The sequence below is a fragment of the Andrographis paniculata genome, unplaced genomic scaffold (assembly GCF_009805555.1).
Source record: "Andrographis paniculata isolate CXL003 unplaced genomic scaffold, ASM980555v1 Contig62END, whole genome shotgun sequence".
In the NCBI taxonomy this organism is placed as follows: domain Eukaryota; kingdom Viridiplantae; phylum Streptophyta; class Magnoliopsida; order Lamiales; family Acanthaceae; genus Andrographis; species Andrographis paniculata.
Genome location: NW_026137598.1, coordinates 7,685,055 through 7,701,817, shown reverse-complemented (window position 1 = coordinate 7,701,817; position 16,763 = coordinate 7,685,055). Strand labels below are relative to the sequence as shown.

At 36.4% G+C, this 16,763-nt stretch overlaps 4 protein-coding genes across 6 annotated transcripts; 1 reads left to right on the top strand and 3 right to left on the bottom strand.

Annotated features, from left to right (window-relative positions):
* Positions 1–2,914: 2,914 nt before the first annotated feature.
* Positions 2,915–3,987, top strand: LOC127260640 (protein PLANT CADMIUM RESISTANCE 2-like). The gene is made up of 3 exons (XM_051288476.1): positions 2,915–3,306; positions 3,384–3,455; positions 3,552–3,987. Exons 1-3 carry the CDS (start codon positions 3,120–3,122, stop codon positions 3,833–3,835), a joined length of 543 nt encoding a protein of 180 aa, XP_051144433.1. The 5' UTR covers positions 2,915–3,119; the 3' UTR covers positions 3,836–3,987.
* LOC127260637 (glucan endo-1,3-beta-glucosidase 3-like) lies at positions 3,949–7,348 on the bottom strand. Of its 2 annotated transcripts, XM_051288473.1 has the most exons (5): positions 6,923–7,348; positions 6,619–6,771; positions 4,585–5,838; positions 4,476–4,503; positions 3,949–4,368 (listed from the first exon to the last, which is right to left on the bottom strand). In XM_051288473.1, the coding sequence occupies exons 2-5, from the start codon at positions 6,677–6,679 to the stop codon at positions 4,215–4,217; spliced, it is 1,497 nt and encodes a 498-aa protein (XP_051144430.1). In that variant the 5' UTR covers positions 6,680–6,771; positions 6,923–7,348; the 3' UTR covers positions 3,949–4,214. The 2 variants fall into 2 exon arrangements, with proteins under 2 accessions (XP_051144430.1, XP_051144429.1); XM_051288472.1 differs by lacking the exon at positions 6,923–7,348 and having other exon boundaries at positions 6,619–6,916.
* Positions 7,349–7,774: 426 nt separating this feature from the next.
* Positions 7,775–11,440, bottom strand: LOC127260638 (protein TIFY 6B-like). Of its 2 annotated transcripts, none has more exons than XM_051288475.1 (8): positions 11,285–11,440; positions 11,023–11,109; positions 10,338–10,453; positions 9,635–9,735; positions 9,408–9,498; positions 8,999–9,326; positions 8,482–8,539; positions 7,775–8,115 (listed from the first exon to the last, which is right to left on the bottom strand). In XM_051288475.1, exons 2-8 carry the CDS (start codon positions 11,105–11,107, stop codon positions 7,971–7,973), a joined length of 924 nt encoding a protein of 307 aa, XP_051144432.1. In that variant the 5' UTR covers positions 11,108–11,109; positions 11,285–11,440; the 3' UTR covers positions 7,775–7,970. The 2 variants fall into 2 exon arrangements, with proteins under 2 accessions (XP_051144432.1, XP_051144431.1); XM_051288474.1 differs by having other exon boundaries at positions 11,243–11,438.
* Positions 11,441–13,998: 2,558 nt separating this feature from the next.
* On the bottom strand, positions 13,999–16,191 carry LOC127260397 (plasmodesmata-located protein 6-like). The gene is made up of 3 exons (XM_051288126.1): positions 15,234–16,191; positions 14,490–14,606; positions 13,999–14,332 (listed from the first exon to the last, which is right to left on the bottom strand). Exons 1-3 carry the CDS (start codon positions 15,937–15,939, stop codon positions 14,316–14,318), a joined length of 840 nt encoding a protein of 279 aa, XP_051144083.1. The 5' UTR covers positions 15,940–16,191; the 3' UTR covers positions 13,999–14,315.
* Positions 16,192–16,763: the final 572 nt, after the last annotated feature.

The following is a 16,763-nucleotide window of genomic DNA, read 5'->3' as shown; positions in this document are numbered from 1 at the left end:
TATGTGTGTGTGTGTGTGTTTGACCATGGGCATAATTGTACGATTGAAAGTGTGTAGAGTCAATCAATGCGTGGTTCGTGGAAATCAGCAACAGTGTTAATTAGTAGTACTGAAAGTAAGTAAGTACTTTGTGCACTTTTTTGAAAACGATTTTAGTGGAGTTGTGATGTTCATTCCAATGGAACTGAAGTGAAGTGATTTGGTCTGAAATTTAAAGAAGAAGAAAGCATCACATTAATTAATTTACATAAATAATTGCATGGGATGGGATGGGATGGAAGGTTACGTGTGCATGGGAGATGGTCATACTAAGAAGAAGAATAATAATAATAATAATATATAATATACATACATATATATATATATATATTTATGTATGTGTATTTGTGGGCATCCAATTTTATTACCTAAAGTCGTTCGTTGCATGGATAGTGTTAGAATGAAGGTAATTAGTAAAATGGGTGCAAGAGAAGAGAATAATTATAGTACGTATCGTGTAGAATGGAATAAGTAATTAATATATATATATAAGTATATATAATTGGTTAGGTATTAGAGCAATTGGAGGGTGGGGCGTGGGTGGCAGCCACTTAATTTATCAAATGAATGGGCGTCCATCACCGTGTCCCCCGCCCCACTAGTGACCGACTCAATGTATGTATGTATGTATGTATGTATATATATATATATTCTTCGTGATTTTGAAAACCTATATATATATATCATATTCATATAATTAATTATATTCAGATTAGGGCTTAAACTAAAAAATAGTATATATTTAGCGTCCTATTGGTATTATTGGTAGATAGACATACAGACCCACACCTTAATAAAAATATATATAATTATATAATGAATAAGCTAAGCGTGCATTAATATATATATATATATATATATTAATTAGTTATGTTGAAGTAACATGCACAATAACGTAAACCATGAATACATACATACATACATTCTAGCACAACGAGAATGGTCGGATATAATTCTGTGTCGTGATGAGCTCACTTTTCGAATACGAAATTTTTGATCCAATTCCTATCAAGGGTTACACAAAATTCGTACTGGGATAATACAAAATTCAAACTTAAATTATGATAAAAAAATATCGAGACAAAGTGAACGTAGGAAACAAAAATGAGTATGCAAACAATAATTTCTTGCATACATAAAAACACTGAATGTGTTTTTCTTGTTTTTAATTATATCAATCAATTCTGAAAAATGAGACCAACCCATCTATTACATACACAAAAGTTCAATTTAAATTTTAATTTCAAAAATGGGTGTGTTCTTTCGATTCAAATATTAATTTGAATTCAAAATAAATTAATGTATTGATTCAATTCAAACAAAAGTTTGAATTCATAATTTAAATATTATTAGTCACATCAATCCATAAATCAACACAATTTTTTAAATTAAAATTCTAGAAAAATTCCAGAATAGCATGTATCACTTAATCATGCCTATGACTAAGTTGGCTATTACATTCTATCCCATAAATTTAATTACAGAACTTTCAAACTTGTAAACGGCAGACTTAGTCATGCCCATGACTAAGGCTTGTATCAACAATCTATCCTAAAATTTGTGTAAATTGTCAAAATCATGTCGAAATTAGCTTCTTCGAGTGCGCACTCCACGCATCCCATCCGGAAGTTCACTTAATCCCAATATTAATTGGTCTCGAATAAATTCAATTACCCTAAAATTACCAATATATATATATATATATATGTATGTGTGTGTTAGAATAATAAAGTCGGCAAAGGAATGCATGGTAGGCGGCCCAGGCAGAGAGACGAAAATGAAATCATGTTGAAGAGCATATATAATTAATTAATTTATGCATGTAGATAAACCCCAATGGTTAATGTAATTAATTAATGATAGACGACGATAATAAGTAGCACCACATCCACATAGACACACACTATATATTAATTATATCTAATTGGATTGGATTGGATCGGATTAGAAGAGAAATAGCTTAATTAATTACCTCCTCAGACCTCAATATGATGATATGCGATGATATCTTCTTCAACGACCCACCCGTAAAATGTAATATATGTACTCTAATGATGGGCCGGGCCTATCTTTATTGGGCCATTTTCAGCTATCCATTCAGACTACGTTACGTTGTTGGGGTTTGATTTGAAAACTTTTAGTTTGAATTTAATATGAAACTAATGTTTAATAAAATATTTTATATATATATAAAAAAAAGTGTTTGAAAAACATAAATTGAAATAATAAAATTTAAGAAACTTTCAGTAAAACAAAAAAAACACACCCGACCTCCATCGCTATACATATATTAGTATTCACTAAAAATCAAACTCTAAACTAATCATTTAAATCATAAGATGATCTTGCTCTTACAATGCTGAAACTACTTGATGTTGTGGACTCCATTTCCATTTCCATTTCCATTTCCATTTCCTTGCTTAGTAATACGTGTTAATTATAGTCATCATTGCTCCGTATATTAATTGCACTATTTGGTCAAAAAGGAAAGAATTGAGTATTATTTTATTCAATTCAATTAGCTTGTTAGAGTCCTAGTGGTTACAATTCATTATGATACTGTAATAAACTAATGAAGAATGATTAATTAGCTAAGTGGATGGAATTAATTTATTCTAAATAGTTTTGTTAATTTGTTATTTAATTAAATATAGTGAAATTTGTATTGGTTAGCCTCATCATCCTACAAAGTATGTACGAGATGGCCAAAGCATATCATTAGATTATTCTAATATATTCCTGACATAGACTGTCACGATTTAATCGGATTATTTGAAGAACCAATCTTTAAAATTATAATCGAAATTGCAGCGAAGGTACATGCACTGGAAGTTTGCAGGTGCAAGTGCAATGTAATGTAATCTTTTCTTCTTCTTCTTCTTCTTCTTCTTCAGCTTGCAGGGTGGGGCGTGGAGACCATAGACAGAGTCAAGTCAGCTCTTTGGGACCACATCGGCATTAACCACATCAAAGACTTTTCAAACGCGGGGGCTTATCTTCTCCTTCTTATTAAGCTAAGAGATCCATCATATCCTCATTTCATAAACATCTCAAATTCACCAATACTTAATTAATTAATAATGGATCCTGCACCTGCAATATCTGCATCTGCATCGGAATCAGTTGAGTACCAGAAACCCTCCGAGCAAAGCCCCGTCGCAACTGGCGTTCCGGTGCCGGAGCGCCGCCCTCCTCCTCCTCGTCCGCCAAGGCCGCAGGTCCCATGGTCCACTGGCCTCTGCGATTGTTTTTCCGACAAGAAGAACTGTCAGTCATCTTCTTCTTCTTCATAATCAAATTACCAGAAATTTCAACGCTTTTCTTTAATCTGATCCATTCTTCAGGCTGCTTAACTTGCTGGTGCCCTTGCGTTACATTCGGGCGTGTCTCCGAGATCCTCGACAAGGGAACAAGCGGTAACTAATTCATGGAACAAACAATATATTAATTAATTAATGCATTGAATTGAATGATCGACGATCGACTAATCTTGTTTGATTGGATTTGGGCAGCCTGCGGGCAGAACGGAGCGCTGTACGCGCTGATCGCCTGCGTGACTTGCTGCCCGTGCTTCTACTCGTGCTTCTACAGGTCGAAGATGAGACAGCAGTACTCCCTCCATGAATCCCCCTGCGGGGACTGCCTCGTCCACTGCTGCTGCGGCTGCTGCGCTCTCTGCCAGGAGTACCGGGAGCTCCAGAACCGGGGATACCAAATGCCCCTCGGCTGGCATGGAAACGTCGAGAGGCAGAACCGCGGCACCGTCCCCATCATTCATGCAGGGATGACCCGATAGACAGACGACACTTGTACATGCCTGTGTGCGTGCGTGCATGTGTTTCTTTATTTTCCTTAAAGATCCGCCATTGTTGTTGTATGATATATGTTTAGGGTGCTTAGTTACGACGCTTTGGTGCTGAAATGGAATCATATTGAAATTGCAATTGATGTTTCGATTCTACAGTTAACAGTACAACAACAATACGAATGAATGAATCTTCATCAGCCCATCGTCATCGTCATCACCATCACCATCATCATAATCCTCACCTCAATCTACGTTCCTAAACTACTACATATTACACGACCGCTCCCCATTCTCAGCCTTCCTTACCGGGAACAAAATTGGGGATTGTCTCAGAAATTCGAGCATCCGTTCCTACCAATTGATTCACTCAGACTACGCCAGTCCAGAGGACAAGGCCAAGTAGCATAAAACAAGGATAAAGATCTCCCCTGTGTAGTAATTTCAAGGGGCTACCGGATACGGATGAGTTGGTCGAAGGCGCGAGAGAAGTCCCGTTCGTAATCGTGCCATTCCTCCCACCACTGCACAACACAAGATAAAAAATTTCACAGCTTCATCATCTTACAATTATCTTACAACGAATTCTAGTTAACAGAAGAATTATTGGTAAGCATCATCAGGTCCATACCTTCCGGGAAAGATGCAAGAACCTCGACCTGCACAAGAACAGCACAATTTAGATGAGTTGCCAAATCAAGAATGCCACTTTCGACCAGGGAAATGTTCTTGAAACCTACTTGGATCGGTTGTTGTGACAGTGGCTACGCCATTGAAGTTACAGGTTCCGTCTGCCATATCCATACGGTGATAATAAGCATCAAAGGCATACGACGAGTGAGCTGCGACTGTGTCCGGTTCATAGCACGGCTGCCCCTGCAACATGGCGGAACAATCGACTTTCCCCGGCCCACAAGCCCAATCCAGGGCAGCCTGCAGCATCTTCTTGTCGGCTCCATCCTTAGCAACACAGTAAGTTTGGTTTGCAGTATCATTCGCCAACACAGTCCCAGATCCCGTCAAGTGTAGAATATAAACTGGCACGCCATTAGCATCAAAAAGCCCCCAATTCTTCTCCGAAACAGAGCCAGGCCGAAGATCTTCATTGTACAGTTCATAAATGTATGTACTCACTGCAATCCCTGGATGTTTTGGAGTCCCTGTGTTGTTCAGAACATGCCTTATCAGGTTGCTGTTGTACGTGTTGGCATTTTCCAGAGTGGCTTCCGGCTCGGACGAATCACCCTTGGAAGGCCATCCGGATTCTGCCACTACAACAGGGATATTAGTGAAGTTCAGATCCGACATGGCGTTGTACGCAGCATCGACGACAGCATCAAAAACATTGGTGTAGTGGAGGAGCGTGTTCCGATCGACAGCTTCTTTTGTCGGAAGAAGTGGGCGAAACAAAGCATAATCCAATGCAATTGCTCCATCTGCCTTCACATAGTCATAGTAAGGGTAAACATTCAGCATTAGATACGAACCCGTCGACTGCAGAAACTTGAGCAAGGGCACCATGACAGGATCCCATGTACGGTTGAAGAAAGCTTGGGAAGGCGGAAAAGAATCCAGAATGATAGAAGCCGAGTGCGGAGTGGAGACTTTAATCTGGGAGTCAAGATTCGCTGCCACAAGAGCAGAGTGGATGAAATTCATGGCTGAGACGAGGATGGGAGCAGCATTAGGGAGAGTGGTGAGGACTTCAGAACCAACGGCGATAGCAGTGATGTTGGTGGCAGGGACATGGGCAAGAATGTTCCGAGCAACCCAATTAGCTGCGGTGGCATTCGACTGCCCAATGCCTAGAAGTTGATCATTCGGCACAGATACAGTGACATGTATTCCCGTCTTCGCCAGAGCTTGTAGCATTGCTCGGTCAGTATCAAAAAGCCTGACGTGCCGAATCTGCTGAGCCTTGAGAAGTGCAACAACTTGAGTTGGATCGGGCATGTCGGATAGTGCAGTCCCGACATTTACACCAATGAAAGCATCTGTGGAGAAGAAGACAGCATCGATATGACTGGTCAATTAACCATGAAACTTAATCCAAAAGAAGTCTAACAAATTGTCACAATCAGAAGTTTCTAAACTATTGCAGTAGTCCTAATACACCATTATATATATATATATATATATATGCAACTAATTTGGAAGGAATCAAAGGATAATAGCATTCCATTACATTAAGCAAATGAAAGGTCGAATATATACCTTAATATGTTTAAGCATTATATCACCTGCCAGGCTGCCAATTCCTGGCATTAAGTTCCATCCCTTCTCCAATTAACAAACAAAGAGAAAAATGACAAATTCTTTTCTTTTGGGATGGCTTTGTAAACAGCAGCTGCCATCAATCAACCCTACAATGGCAGCTACCATTGCCATTCTTGTAAAAAAATTGCATCCCTTTTAAAGTTTGAAGTTCAAAATTGGTAATTTTTGAATTACAAAGCATATCTATAAAAGATTTCACGAGAGGGCTAACTAAGAATTAAATTTCAATCCGCAGGCAAAGACTACTACTAACAAACAAGGAAAATCTAACAGGTCCTTAAAATAGAAGCCAAGAACCATAAAAAACATAGCCAAGAACACAACATTCAAGCAAGGATGCACAAACTGAGGCAGTGTAAACCCACTATATATAACTAAACATATTCTATATATTAACCTAAAAAAGAATTAGAGATTTTGATAGAAAAGGAAGGTCAGCAAAACGTAAAAACAAGCAAACATGTAGCAGAAGCAGGGGAGTATACAAAAGCACCCACCTTCATCAGCAGAAGCAGTAGAACCCACCATCAAGAGAAGTGCAAGAAACAGTAAGCCCATGTTTTGTTCTGCGTCAGCTCCTCCCTTGTTTCTTCAACTCCAAAAGCTTCAATCTTGGAAACCCAAATGCATACCGCAACCACTCAGCAACACTTCAGAGAAACCCCACCCAGTCCAAGAACGCAACGCCGGAATGGGAAGGAAAGAAAAATGGCAATAAATGAGGGTAAATGGTTGGGAATAGTAGTAGAGTGGCAGGGTGCGACAGTGTCAAGGACAAATGAAGAATTATTTTATGCATACTTGATGGGCTGGGATGACTGTGTTGTGTTGTGTATTGTCAGGGTTTGTGTGTAAGAAGATCGGACGGTCAAGATTCAACCTTTGCCTTTCTTTTTCGTGTATTTCCAGTTGATTGATGGGGTGTCCCCAGAAGGGCAACTTTAGACCCAAATCCTCTCTTTAGACCTAGCTGCAAATTTTCCATCATGGGGGTGGCGAGTAAATTGAATCTTTGCCTCCAATTTACTCACCCCCTTCCTTACTTCAATAATTCAATTGTGTAATAAATATTGAATGAGATATGTGGACAGAGACTTTACCTGGCAATGCTCAATTGTGTCTGTTTGGCCCAACAATGAGCCTCTCTGTTTGAATCCAGGAGCACCATTGGACCGCACTTGGGCAGGAATGCCCGTGGCCCTCCATCATCAAAGGAATCCTCGTGATAAGTGTAGCTGCTGTTTGCATCTGCTCAGACCACTTGGGAAAAACATAAAAGGCAGAAAACCTGGCTAAGCAAACCGAGTGGATATATCAGAAAATAAAATCTAAAATCCGTAGGGACCATGAGTCTAACAGAACTGAGACAAGAAGCAGCAATAATAGCATTATCCATTTCCATTCTGCATTCTAATTAATCATTTTAGAGATGAAATAAACCAATAAAATCACCAATGTAGATGTAGCATGAGTCCAGTAGACAAAAGTCAAGAAGAAAGCACAACACATATAGTAGGTGTAATAGAACTTGTTCCAAATTATAGAATCCGATCAAGAATAAAGAATAGAGAGACAAATACGACCAAGAATTATATCAACCCCTGACACGAGCGAACAAGGGGAAAGCCACTCATCCCAAAACAAGAAAGCGAATGGAGAAAGAGAAGATCACAAAGAATATAACATCTTTATGGATAGATCATACAATACTTTTGTCTCATGTCTATAGAGTTCACAACTCAACGCACAATTCTAGAGTGACAGCCATTAAGTGTATTGTACACCATTTTTTAAATGCTTACAGAGTTTTTTTGATACATGAGTAATACTTTCTTATAGATGATTAATCTTAGGCATCACCACTAATCTCCTTGCTGATGGAGATAGAACTAGAACTGGCCCCAGAAGTAGCGGAAAAGCCAATACCATTGGACTCAGGAGTGGCGCAATCAGTATTCTTCTTGCTAAGGCTGTATGGTGATGCATTCATAACCCTGCGTATATAAATAAGACAAAAATTTCAATTAGTGTTTGGCAGTTTATAGCAAGTGTTTTTCAGCACCTTTTTGTGTCCAGTACAAAGCTGCTAATCAACCCCTGATTTATCTGTAAATAAACTTTACCAGACATTGGAAAAGCCATTGCATATATTGAAAGAAAATTGCTAAATGAGGGTGTGTTCTTCCAACGGGATCTTATCAAACGGCTTAAAATACAATTGTGGAGCTAGCTACAATCCCCCCATTTAACCAAGCAATCAATTCTGATCATTTGCGATTTAAAAAATAAAAATAAAAATGGAACCAACATGTACTAACATTCTTGATGAAATCTAACAAAAGCATGTAAATAATAAGTACCTTTCCTTGCGCTTCTCCAAAAAGCGAGCAAGGGATGCCTTCCGTGCCAGTGGCACAGCTGCGGAAAAAAATAATTAAGGTTTAAAATAAGCAGCATTTTAGGTAGAAATTATCACGAGAGATTAGCTGTTTACTCCAAAACAATGCAAACTGGATGATTATATATATATGTATGTCACCCCAAAGAGAGAATATCTAATTTTAGTTTAAATATGGCATGTTTTTAGAGTCGTAGACCACCAAGATGGTTGAACAGATTTTTGACATTACAACACTAAACAAAAAAATGTCATTGCCATCTCCACTTTACTTGATTATGAGTTTCAGCTGTATATGGAAAACAACTGCAGAAATCGAAACATTTTAGCCAAAGAAAATGCGTTATTAAATTGTAAGCCTCCAAATGATTGGCGTGGAAAATAACAATAGTACAAGTTTTAGGTTTCTCTGAAGAAACAGAAGAATATTGATCATGAGATAACAAATAATATAACTGGTTGAATTGCTATAAGATTACCCGATGAGATTATAGCCGACGCACCCATAGATCCCATGGGTGACATCACTTTAGACAGCTCGACTTTGGCGCCTAGATTGGCGGGCATACCAGTAGTCTGAGATCCCTTTACATCATTATTGTTAACAGCTGGAATCCCGGACTGATCGCTTGGGTGAGACGTAACAGAGATGGGGCTTGGGAGATCACAGCCTGGTGTCATATTTTGATTCGCTAATGCCTGATCTACTGTTGGGAGTTTGGAGGCAGTTGCTTGCAGGTGAAGCTTTTGGTGTGCCACGCTGGATGGTATACATCCAGCTCCAGCCAAAAGTACAATTGCCTCAGCCTAAAAATTATGTTAGGAAAAGAAAAATAAATTCGTTACCTTTAAAATGAATCAACAACGCATTGGAGAGATTCAAAGCACCTTTTCAGGGGTAATGCCATCAAAGACATGAACAACTCCACCATAGAAAATGGTCAATTGAGTAGAAACAGTGGAAGCCATAGAATTAGTCCTATAAACACCAATGTTGAACTCCATATCAATCGCTTTATATTAACAAAGTGTAGTTACGTATATGTTAAAAGAAATAACTAATTCAGATGACCGGAGATAATATGCAGAGTATTTCAGTTAATGCAGCTGCTCACCATAGCTCAGTTGCTCCAACCATTGCAGCTGAAGGAAGATGGGGCGTTGAAACTTGATTCCCAACAAGAGATTGTTGCTTCATTGAAGTACCTCCAAAATTCTGACAAGCAACAATAAATGTGTCTCGAGCAATAATGAATCATAAAATAAACAAGCAATCATAAATACAGTGCACTTTATTCTCTCTGTCCTATACGATACTCTCGTCGTCTATATATGACATATAATTTAAACACGTGCTTCCTTTCCTAGTCCGTGCCTTAAGATGGCAAACTATTCACGAGAGATAGCCGCAAATGCTCTCTTATATACAAAATTATCTCATCATGACTAGTTTTGCATCTAAAGCTCACTACCCTTTGAAGTCATTCATATAATCGACAAAGCAAGACTCTAACGAACATTAAATTAATTTCCAGCCACGTGTGAGCAAGATGCCAATTAAAGGAAAGAAGTGAAGAACGATCTAATATCACACACCGAAAGAATATAAGTGAACATCACCCATTCATTTAATCGACAAAGCAAGAATGTAGCGAACATTAAATTAACTTCAAGCCATGTGTGAGCACGACGTCAATCAAAGGAAAGAATGAATCTAATATCACACAATGAAAGAATATAAGTGAACCAAAACATCACTCAATTATCTTTTATTCGCATCTTCGACTTATCAGAACCGGATCTAGTACCAGATCTCACCTTGTATCCATGAGATGCAAGGTCGGAGTTTATTTTTGATGGTTTTTTGTCTTGCTCTGACTTCAATGACACAAAATGTGGGAAGCCAGTCGGTCCTCCGGAGCTCCTTTTATATTCTTTAGATCAAAACAACAGTAAAAAAAAGAAAATTAATCCTCAGAGCACTGAAATAAACACATTTCAATCCCCTATTTTAGCACCGTTAATTTATAATTAACGTGTTAGCATTCAATCCTTCAACTTTTTAGCTCCTTTTAGCTAAAATTCTTGTGTTTATAAGAATCCTAGTTTAGATCGACCTTCCAATATCAATTATACATCAAAGGGCAATTCTTTCAGCGAATTCTAAGCGCCAAAAACGGCTCGTACAAAAAATCTATTGAAGGGATGGAAGATCTACAGGAAACTGAAAACAATCAGACCTTAAATCCCTTTCCAAATACAAATTCGATACCAGAAACTCAAACTTCAAGTGAAGTAAATCACTATATTACTGAGAAGGAAAATCATTCAGAGAAGGAAACCGTAGCCACAGGAACGAGAAAAAGGAAATCAAATCAAAGTGTAAAAATTTCAGCTCCCGGAGAATTCAAACACGAAATTCAAATCCTCATCAGTAAAAACTATAAGTCACCGCAACAGACAGAACACCAAAGTAAAGTAAATATGACAGTAAGTGAATCACCAAAGTCCTCGCAACTTCCGTCGACAAATTCCTCTTTCACCGCAGCAGATTCCTTAGAATGCAACCCCAGGAAATCTCTCTCCATATCTTCAAAAAAAAAAAAAAAAAAAACAATCTTTAACGCCTCAATTTCACAAAACTCAAAAGAAACACACTCAATTTCACAAAATTCAAAAAAAGAAAAACTAGCTACACAATTCAATAAACACAAATCACATACTGAGAAAAACCCTCGAACAAATCAGAGAGCAAAAACGCTGACCGGGAGGGCTCCAATTGTATTCTCCTGATATTTCACCTTCTCTTTGTTTTTAGGAAAGGAAAAATGAAAAATAGAAATATATAATAGAAATAAAGCAAGTGAACAGTTAGGCTAAGCTCGGTAATTAATTAATTCTGTATTAAAAAGAGATATGCTAATTCAGCACGTTGCTAATCCAAATTTAAAACAAATACCAGAAATTAGTGTTGAAAATCAATAGCTTACCAAATTATGCAGAACAATAATATATCTCATTACTAAATGCCAATATATTGACTTTTTTTGACTTTATCGAAAAAAATAAAATAAAATAAAAATATTACTATAGTTAGTGAATTCTAAGTTGGATGTCCAATAACTGAGGCACCGATCGCTCCGGTAAATCCCCACGTGCGCAATTCCATCAACGCCCAAGATGTTGCCACGTATCGTCACTTGTGAATTATCATCACGTGGCTTGAAAGACACATTGTGCCGCTTATGTGACCGATTCCAAAAATTGACTGCTGACATTTGATTATTTCATCGTTTGCCACGTGGATTTTTTTTTTTAAAGTGTAAAATTGCTGGTGTTGTTTATGGTTCGATTTTAGTAGCCAATTACAACCCCCATTTTCTTATTTGGTCTGGTCATAAAATTAGCCAGCCCACCAAAATATACATTTGGATATGCACAAACCTTGTGGATAAGCCAAGGGTCATGGGCAACGGACAGACAAGACTGGTCATTGTCAGTTTCTTTCTTTCACTGTTCCACACCTTTCATTACAATACATATGAATTATTTATGTTCATGATTTGATGAATGTAATATAGACTACTAGTATTTCATTTCTTTGACAGTGAAACTACAGCTGTGCAGATTACAACTTGGAAATATTCGGTTTTTTTGTTTAACACGTGGGGTTTAATTTCCTGATTGTAATGAACGCGGAATACCTGAGAGGATCCACGCCGTTCATTCATCCATCTTGAGTGGTCACATTGATGAACGGCCGAGATCATCCGGCGCACACTTATTATTATTATTATTATTATTTTGGGTAAATGCAGAAATCCTCACGGGATGCTGATGCCCATGCTCGCATCATCTTCAGATCTTGTGGTCCTAATTTTTCACAATGAATTATTTTGTATTTAATTTGATTTTGACATTTATGACTGATTTTTTTCGTGATTTGTTTGGGCCGTTACGTCGTTGAATTAGTTCTTTTCTATTGGGCCCTCAGGCCCAAACGATGTCCTGAAGCCAGCCTTAATGTATGTGTATAGTAGGATTGGATTACTTATGAATAGTGTTGCTTGCATTTAAATATGACTTTTAGAATTGTTTTTGGTTCTGTTTCTTTTAAAGTTTGGACTTGTCTATTGTTCATTAAATTTGTATTCTTAAAATTACATAATTAAATTTTTTTTTTATTTAAAAATAAATATTGTCATTTTTGTTTATTTAAACACGATGTGTATGTATATCTATATATTTTTAGTAAATATGACTCTACTATGTATTAGAAATATTTTTAATATTTACATTAATATAATTATATCAAATTAACCTACGATACATTTTTTTTCCTCTCTCTTTGAATAAATAAAAAATAAAAAAAAAGTGAAGATTCAATGAATGATTATAAAGTAACAAGAGGACAATTAAGTAGTATAATTTAGTGAGAGAACATGTAATTATTAAAGGGTTGAATGATATAATCACTCACCTAATTCAACCCCTAATTAAACAATGTCAAAAGCAGTTGGGTCATCTCTATAATTGATGACAGAGTTATTAGACGTTACACACATATACAATATCCTATATATATATATATATATATAATTAAATTATATAGTAAAAAATTATATTAAAGTTAATGTAAATGTTACAATATTATGTGTTTATTTTTAGATTCCAAACCAGCATTTTTCTCTTACATAATTCTCCTTAAGTTCAATATTTTTGGGCATTTATACGTAGTATAATTAATTTTAATATATTTTGGTATCATTTTGCTTTTATTTGAAATTATTCCATCGATTAAATGGAGGGTGTCGAATTTGATCAAAAACTGCAACTTTGATATCATGTCAAATGATCTGAATGATCGTCTCATCTAAAAAATTAATTTATTTATCTACGTACAGGAGTCGCCGACAGTTGGATTGTTGATCCAAACAGAACAAATTTGGGACAAACATGATGAGTAGTATTATATTTTCTTATGTAACATTCAATTTCAACATGTGAATTTAGATAGATAGTATTAAGTATAATAATTTTAAAATGAGATGATATGATAAGAGAAAAAAAATGTATATATATATTTTTATTTGAATAATATAATGAGATAAAGTGTAACGTAGTGATTAAGTATATTAATTATTTTTTATTTTAAAAATATTGTAGAATATTTGAAACAATAAAAAAAATTATAGAATGTTTGAGAGTGAAGGAATATTACATTGAATACAATGTCATACTCATACTTACACATAGTGATATATTAAGATTGTACTTTTTTAAACACATATAAAGCATGTCACTTTTTAACAAGAATCATTTTTTAAGTAAATATTGTGCCAATTATTGGTTCAACAAAAGTGACAACAAATTGTGAATTGATGATCATCAACTGATCGACAACAATATATAATGAACCCATATAATATATAATGGACCAGATCAGGACAATTAGATTAAAACTAAATTAAGTTACAGATGAAGAATCAAGAATGACAATTATTAACCAATCTCCTGATACAACAGAATAAATTGAACTACTACACAACCTTTTTCTTTTCTTTTCTTTTCCTTTTTTCCACACCAGTGTGTAAATAAATAAATAGCTTTTTATTACAACAGGCAAGGGTAGATCAGAGAGAGAGAGAGAGAGAGAGCTAGAGAGAGAGAGGTGTGATGTATGTATCCCCACAAAATATTCATTTTTATAAATGGGCTTCGAAGCAAAGTCATGAGAATCCATAGAAAAGCAATTTACGAGAAGGAATATGATGGTTGCCCTTTTAGAACTTCACTTTATTTACCACTAGAACCTGCACAAAAAGATGAATTGAAGTTGGGGATCCATCAAGAATTTTATTATAGATATTTCAATTGTAATATCTTTTCTAGGTAATTAATAAATCAAATTAGAAATTTATTAGTATATGAATATGATTATTTAATTATATATTAATTCAAAATGATTACCTCCTTTCCTATCCAAGAGTTTACTCAACACTGAGAGGAACACAATGAGCACAGCAACACCAGCTACCAGTCCTATAAATATGGCTAGGGTTTTCTCCATTTCATCATCATTTTCATCTGCAACACACATATAAATTATTAATGGATATATATATATAAATTAATTTATTACAGGTTATCTGTTACCCAAATAAATTGATCAAGAATAGTTAATTATAGATACTTCTAGACACACAGATATTTATATCTTTACTATTGTTATAAATTGATCAACAGGGGATTTGTTTATTTCACCAAATGTGATTACTCATTTGTCTAATAAAAAGTAGTTTGGATAATTAGTTATCTTTTAATCATTTGTCACACTCTCCATGCTATATTATTGAAAAGTGCACCTATATATTATGAGGTCACTGTTATATATATACATATATATAGGAGAATCTTGGAATTGAAAATTGATATTGCTTTCTTTCCAATTCAATATATTTCAGCCTTATCTATAAGGGTTTGTAAAAAAAGCATTTTTTTTTTTTTAAAGAATGATACCTTTGTATTGTCTCAACCTTTTTCTTTTACTTGCCCACACCACCTCTCATCAAGTTTTGTACAAGAAGTTAATTTGAAGTCACTCAAATTCAAAAATAAAAAAGAAAAATAATAAAAATAGGAAAAATAAATTAAATTCCTAAACATGCATGCATATATATAATCAAGTAGATTTTATTTGTTTATTTGGCTTACCATGTTTGGCGGTGTACCCACGCTCCGAGTAGCGCGCGTAGCACTTGCCCAAGAACATATCCCCCCAAGCCGAAGAACCACACTCGTTTTTCAGCCGTTGGATCGCCTCCGATATGCAATCCTGGCACTCCGATATACTGAGGTCCTGGACACACTGAGCCAGTCCCTGGACTTTCCCGGACCCCCCGACTCTAAAATACTGCCCCCCAGCCATCAGATACGCCAACACACCATCTTTTCCGGTCAACACTCCGGACTCATCGCCGCCGTCGATCGGCGGCCCACATTTATCCGTCACCACCGTCTTGTCCTCAACTCCGACGAACGTCGCGTTGTCGTACCTCACAAAGCACCCCTCCAGCTGCATCGCGCCGCCAGCCGCGCCAACGCACGAGCTCCCCAGCCGGCTCACCGCCTCCGAGACGCAGTCGTGGCAGATCGAGCCGCTCAGATCGCCGCGGCACTGGTACAGACCGGAGACCGCCGACGACGCCGGGAATGGAAATTTGAAAGTGTTGTAGCCGGAGAAGGCGGCGGCGTTCACCACCGACGTCAGAATTGAGTTCACGCCGGACTCGTAGGGGCTCCCCGGAGCGTACTTGAGCTGCGAACAACCGATATAGATGAAGGAATTCATCGCCGCGGTCGAAGGTCGAGCGAAAATTAAAATCCACAGCCAAAAAATTCGAACAATTAAACAATTCATGGCGCTGCTGCTGTATATATATATAAATGTACAGAGAAATCAAGGTGAAGGGGATGAACGACAGAGTCTGATGATATTAATTTGTTATACGTATAATTAGGGTTTATGAAAGTATACAGAGCATGGCAGGTAGAGAAGATGAAGTTGATGAGTATACAGTGCGTGCAGTGAGTGATACAGAGCTATAAATAGGTAAAAGCGCAAAGTCGCATTTCTGGTTCCGTAGTGTGGGAAAGCGCGACTTTGCTAGAAGACTAGTAGACTACAACATATATGTATGTATGTATATATATATATATATATGTGGGGGCTCTATCTACACTTGATTTAATTATATATACGGATGCCAATTACTTATTACTACTTACAATGGTTATACGTTATACTGTGATAAAGGAATTAATCAATACAAATAACAGATCGTGTTTGGATGTTTTTCGATTTTTGGATTTCAATTTTCTTTCTTAAAATTCAAAATATATTTTGAATTAAAAATAAGTTATCCATATAAAATTTTTAACAAGATATCTTTATTTATTGAAAAAACATGTATTGTGTTGTTATATATTCGTATTAACATAAGTTGTGTGTTTATAATCATATTGTACGTTGTTTATTATATAATAATACTGTCAATACTATAATGAATTAATTATAAACTTCAGTGCCTTACTTGAGGGCCAAATTATACACTTAAAAAGGAAAAAGATTGAATTGAAAAAAAAAACACAAACAAACAGAGGCAAAAGTAAATGCATGGGACAAATCAAGTTTTATGAAAAAGACAAAAAGGAGCATATGCATGTCTTTCCATGGACAAATGC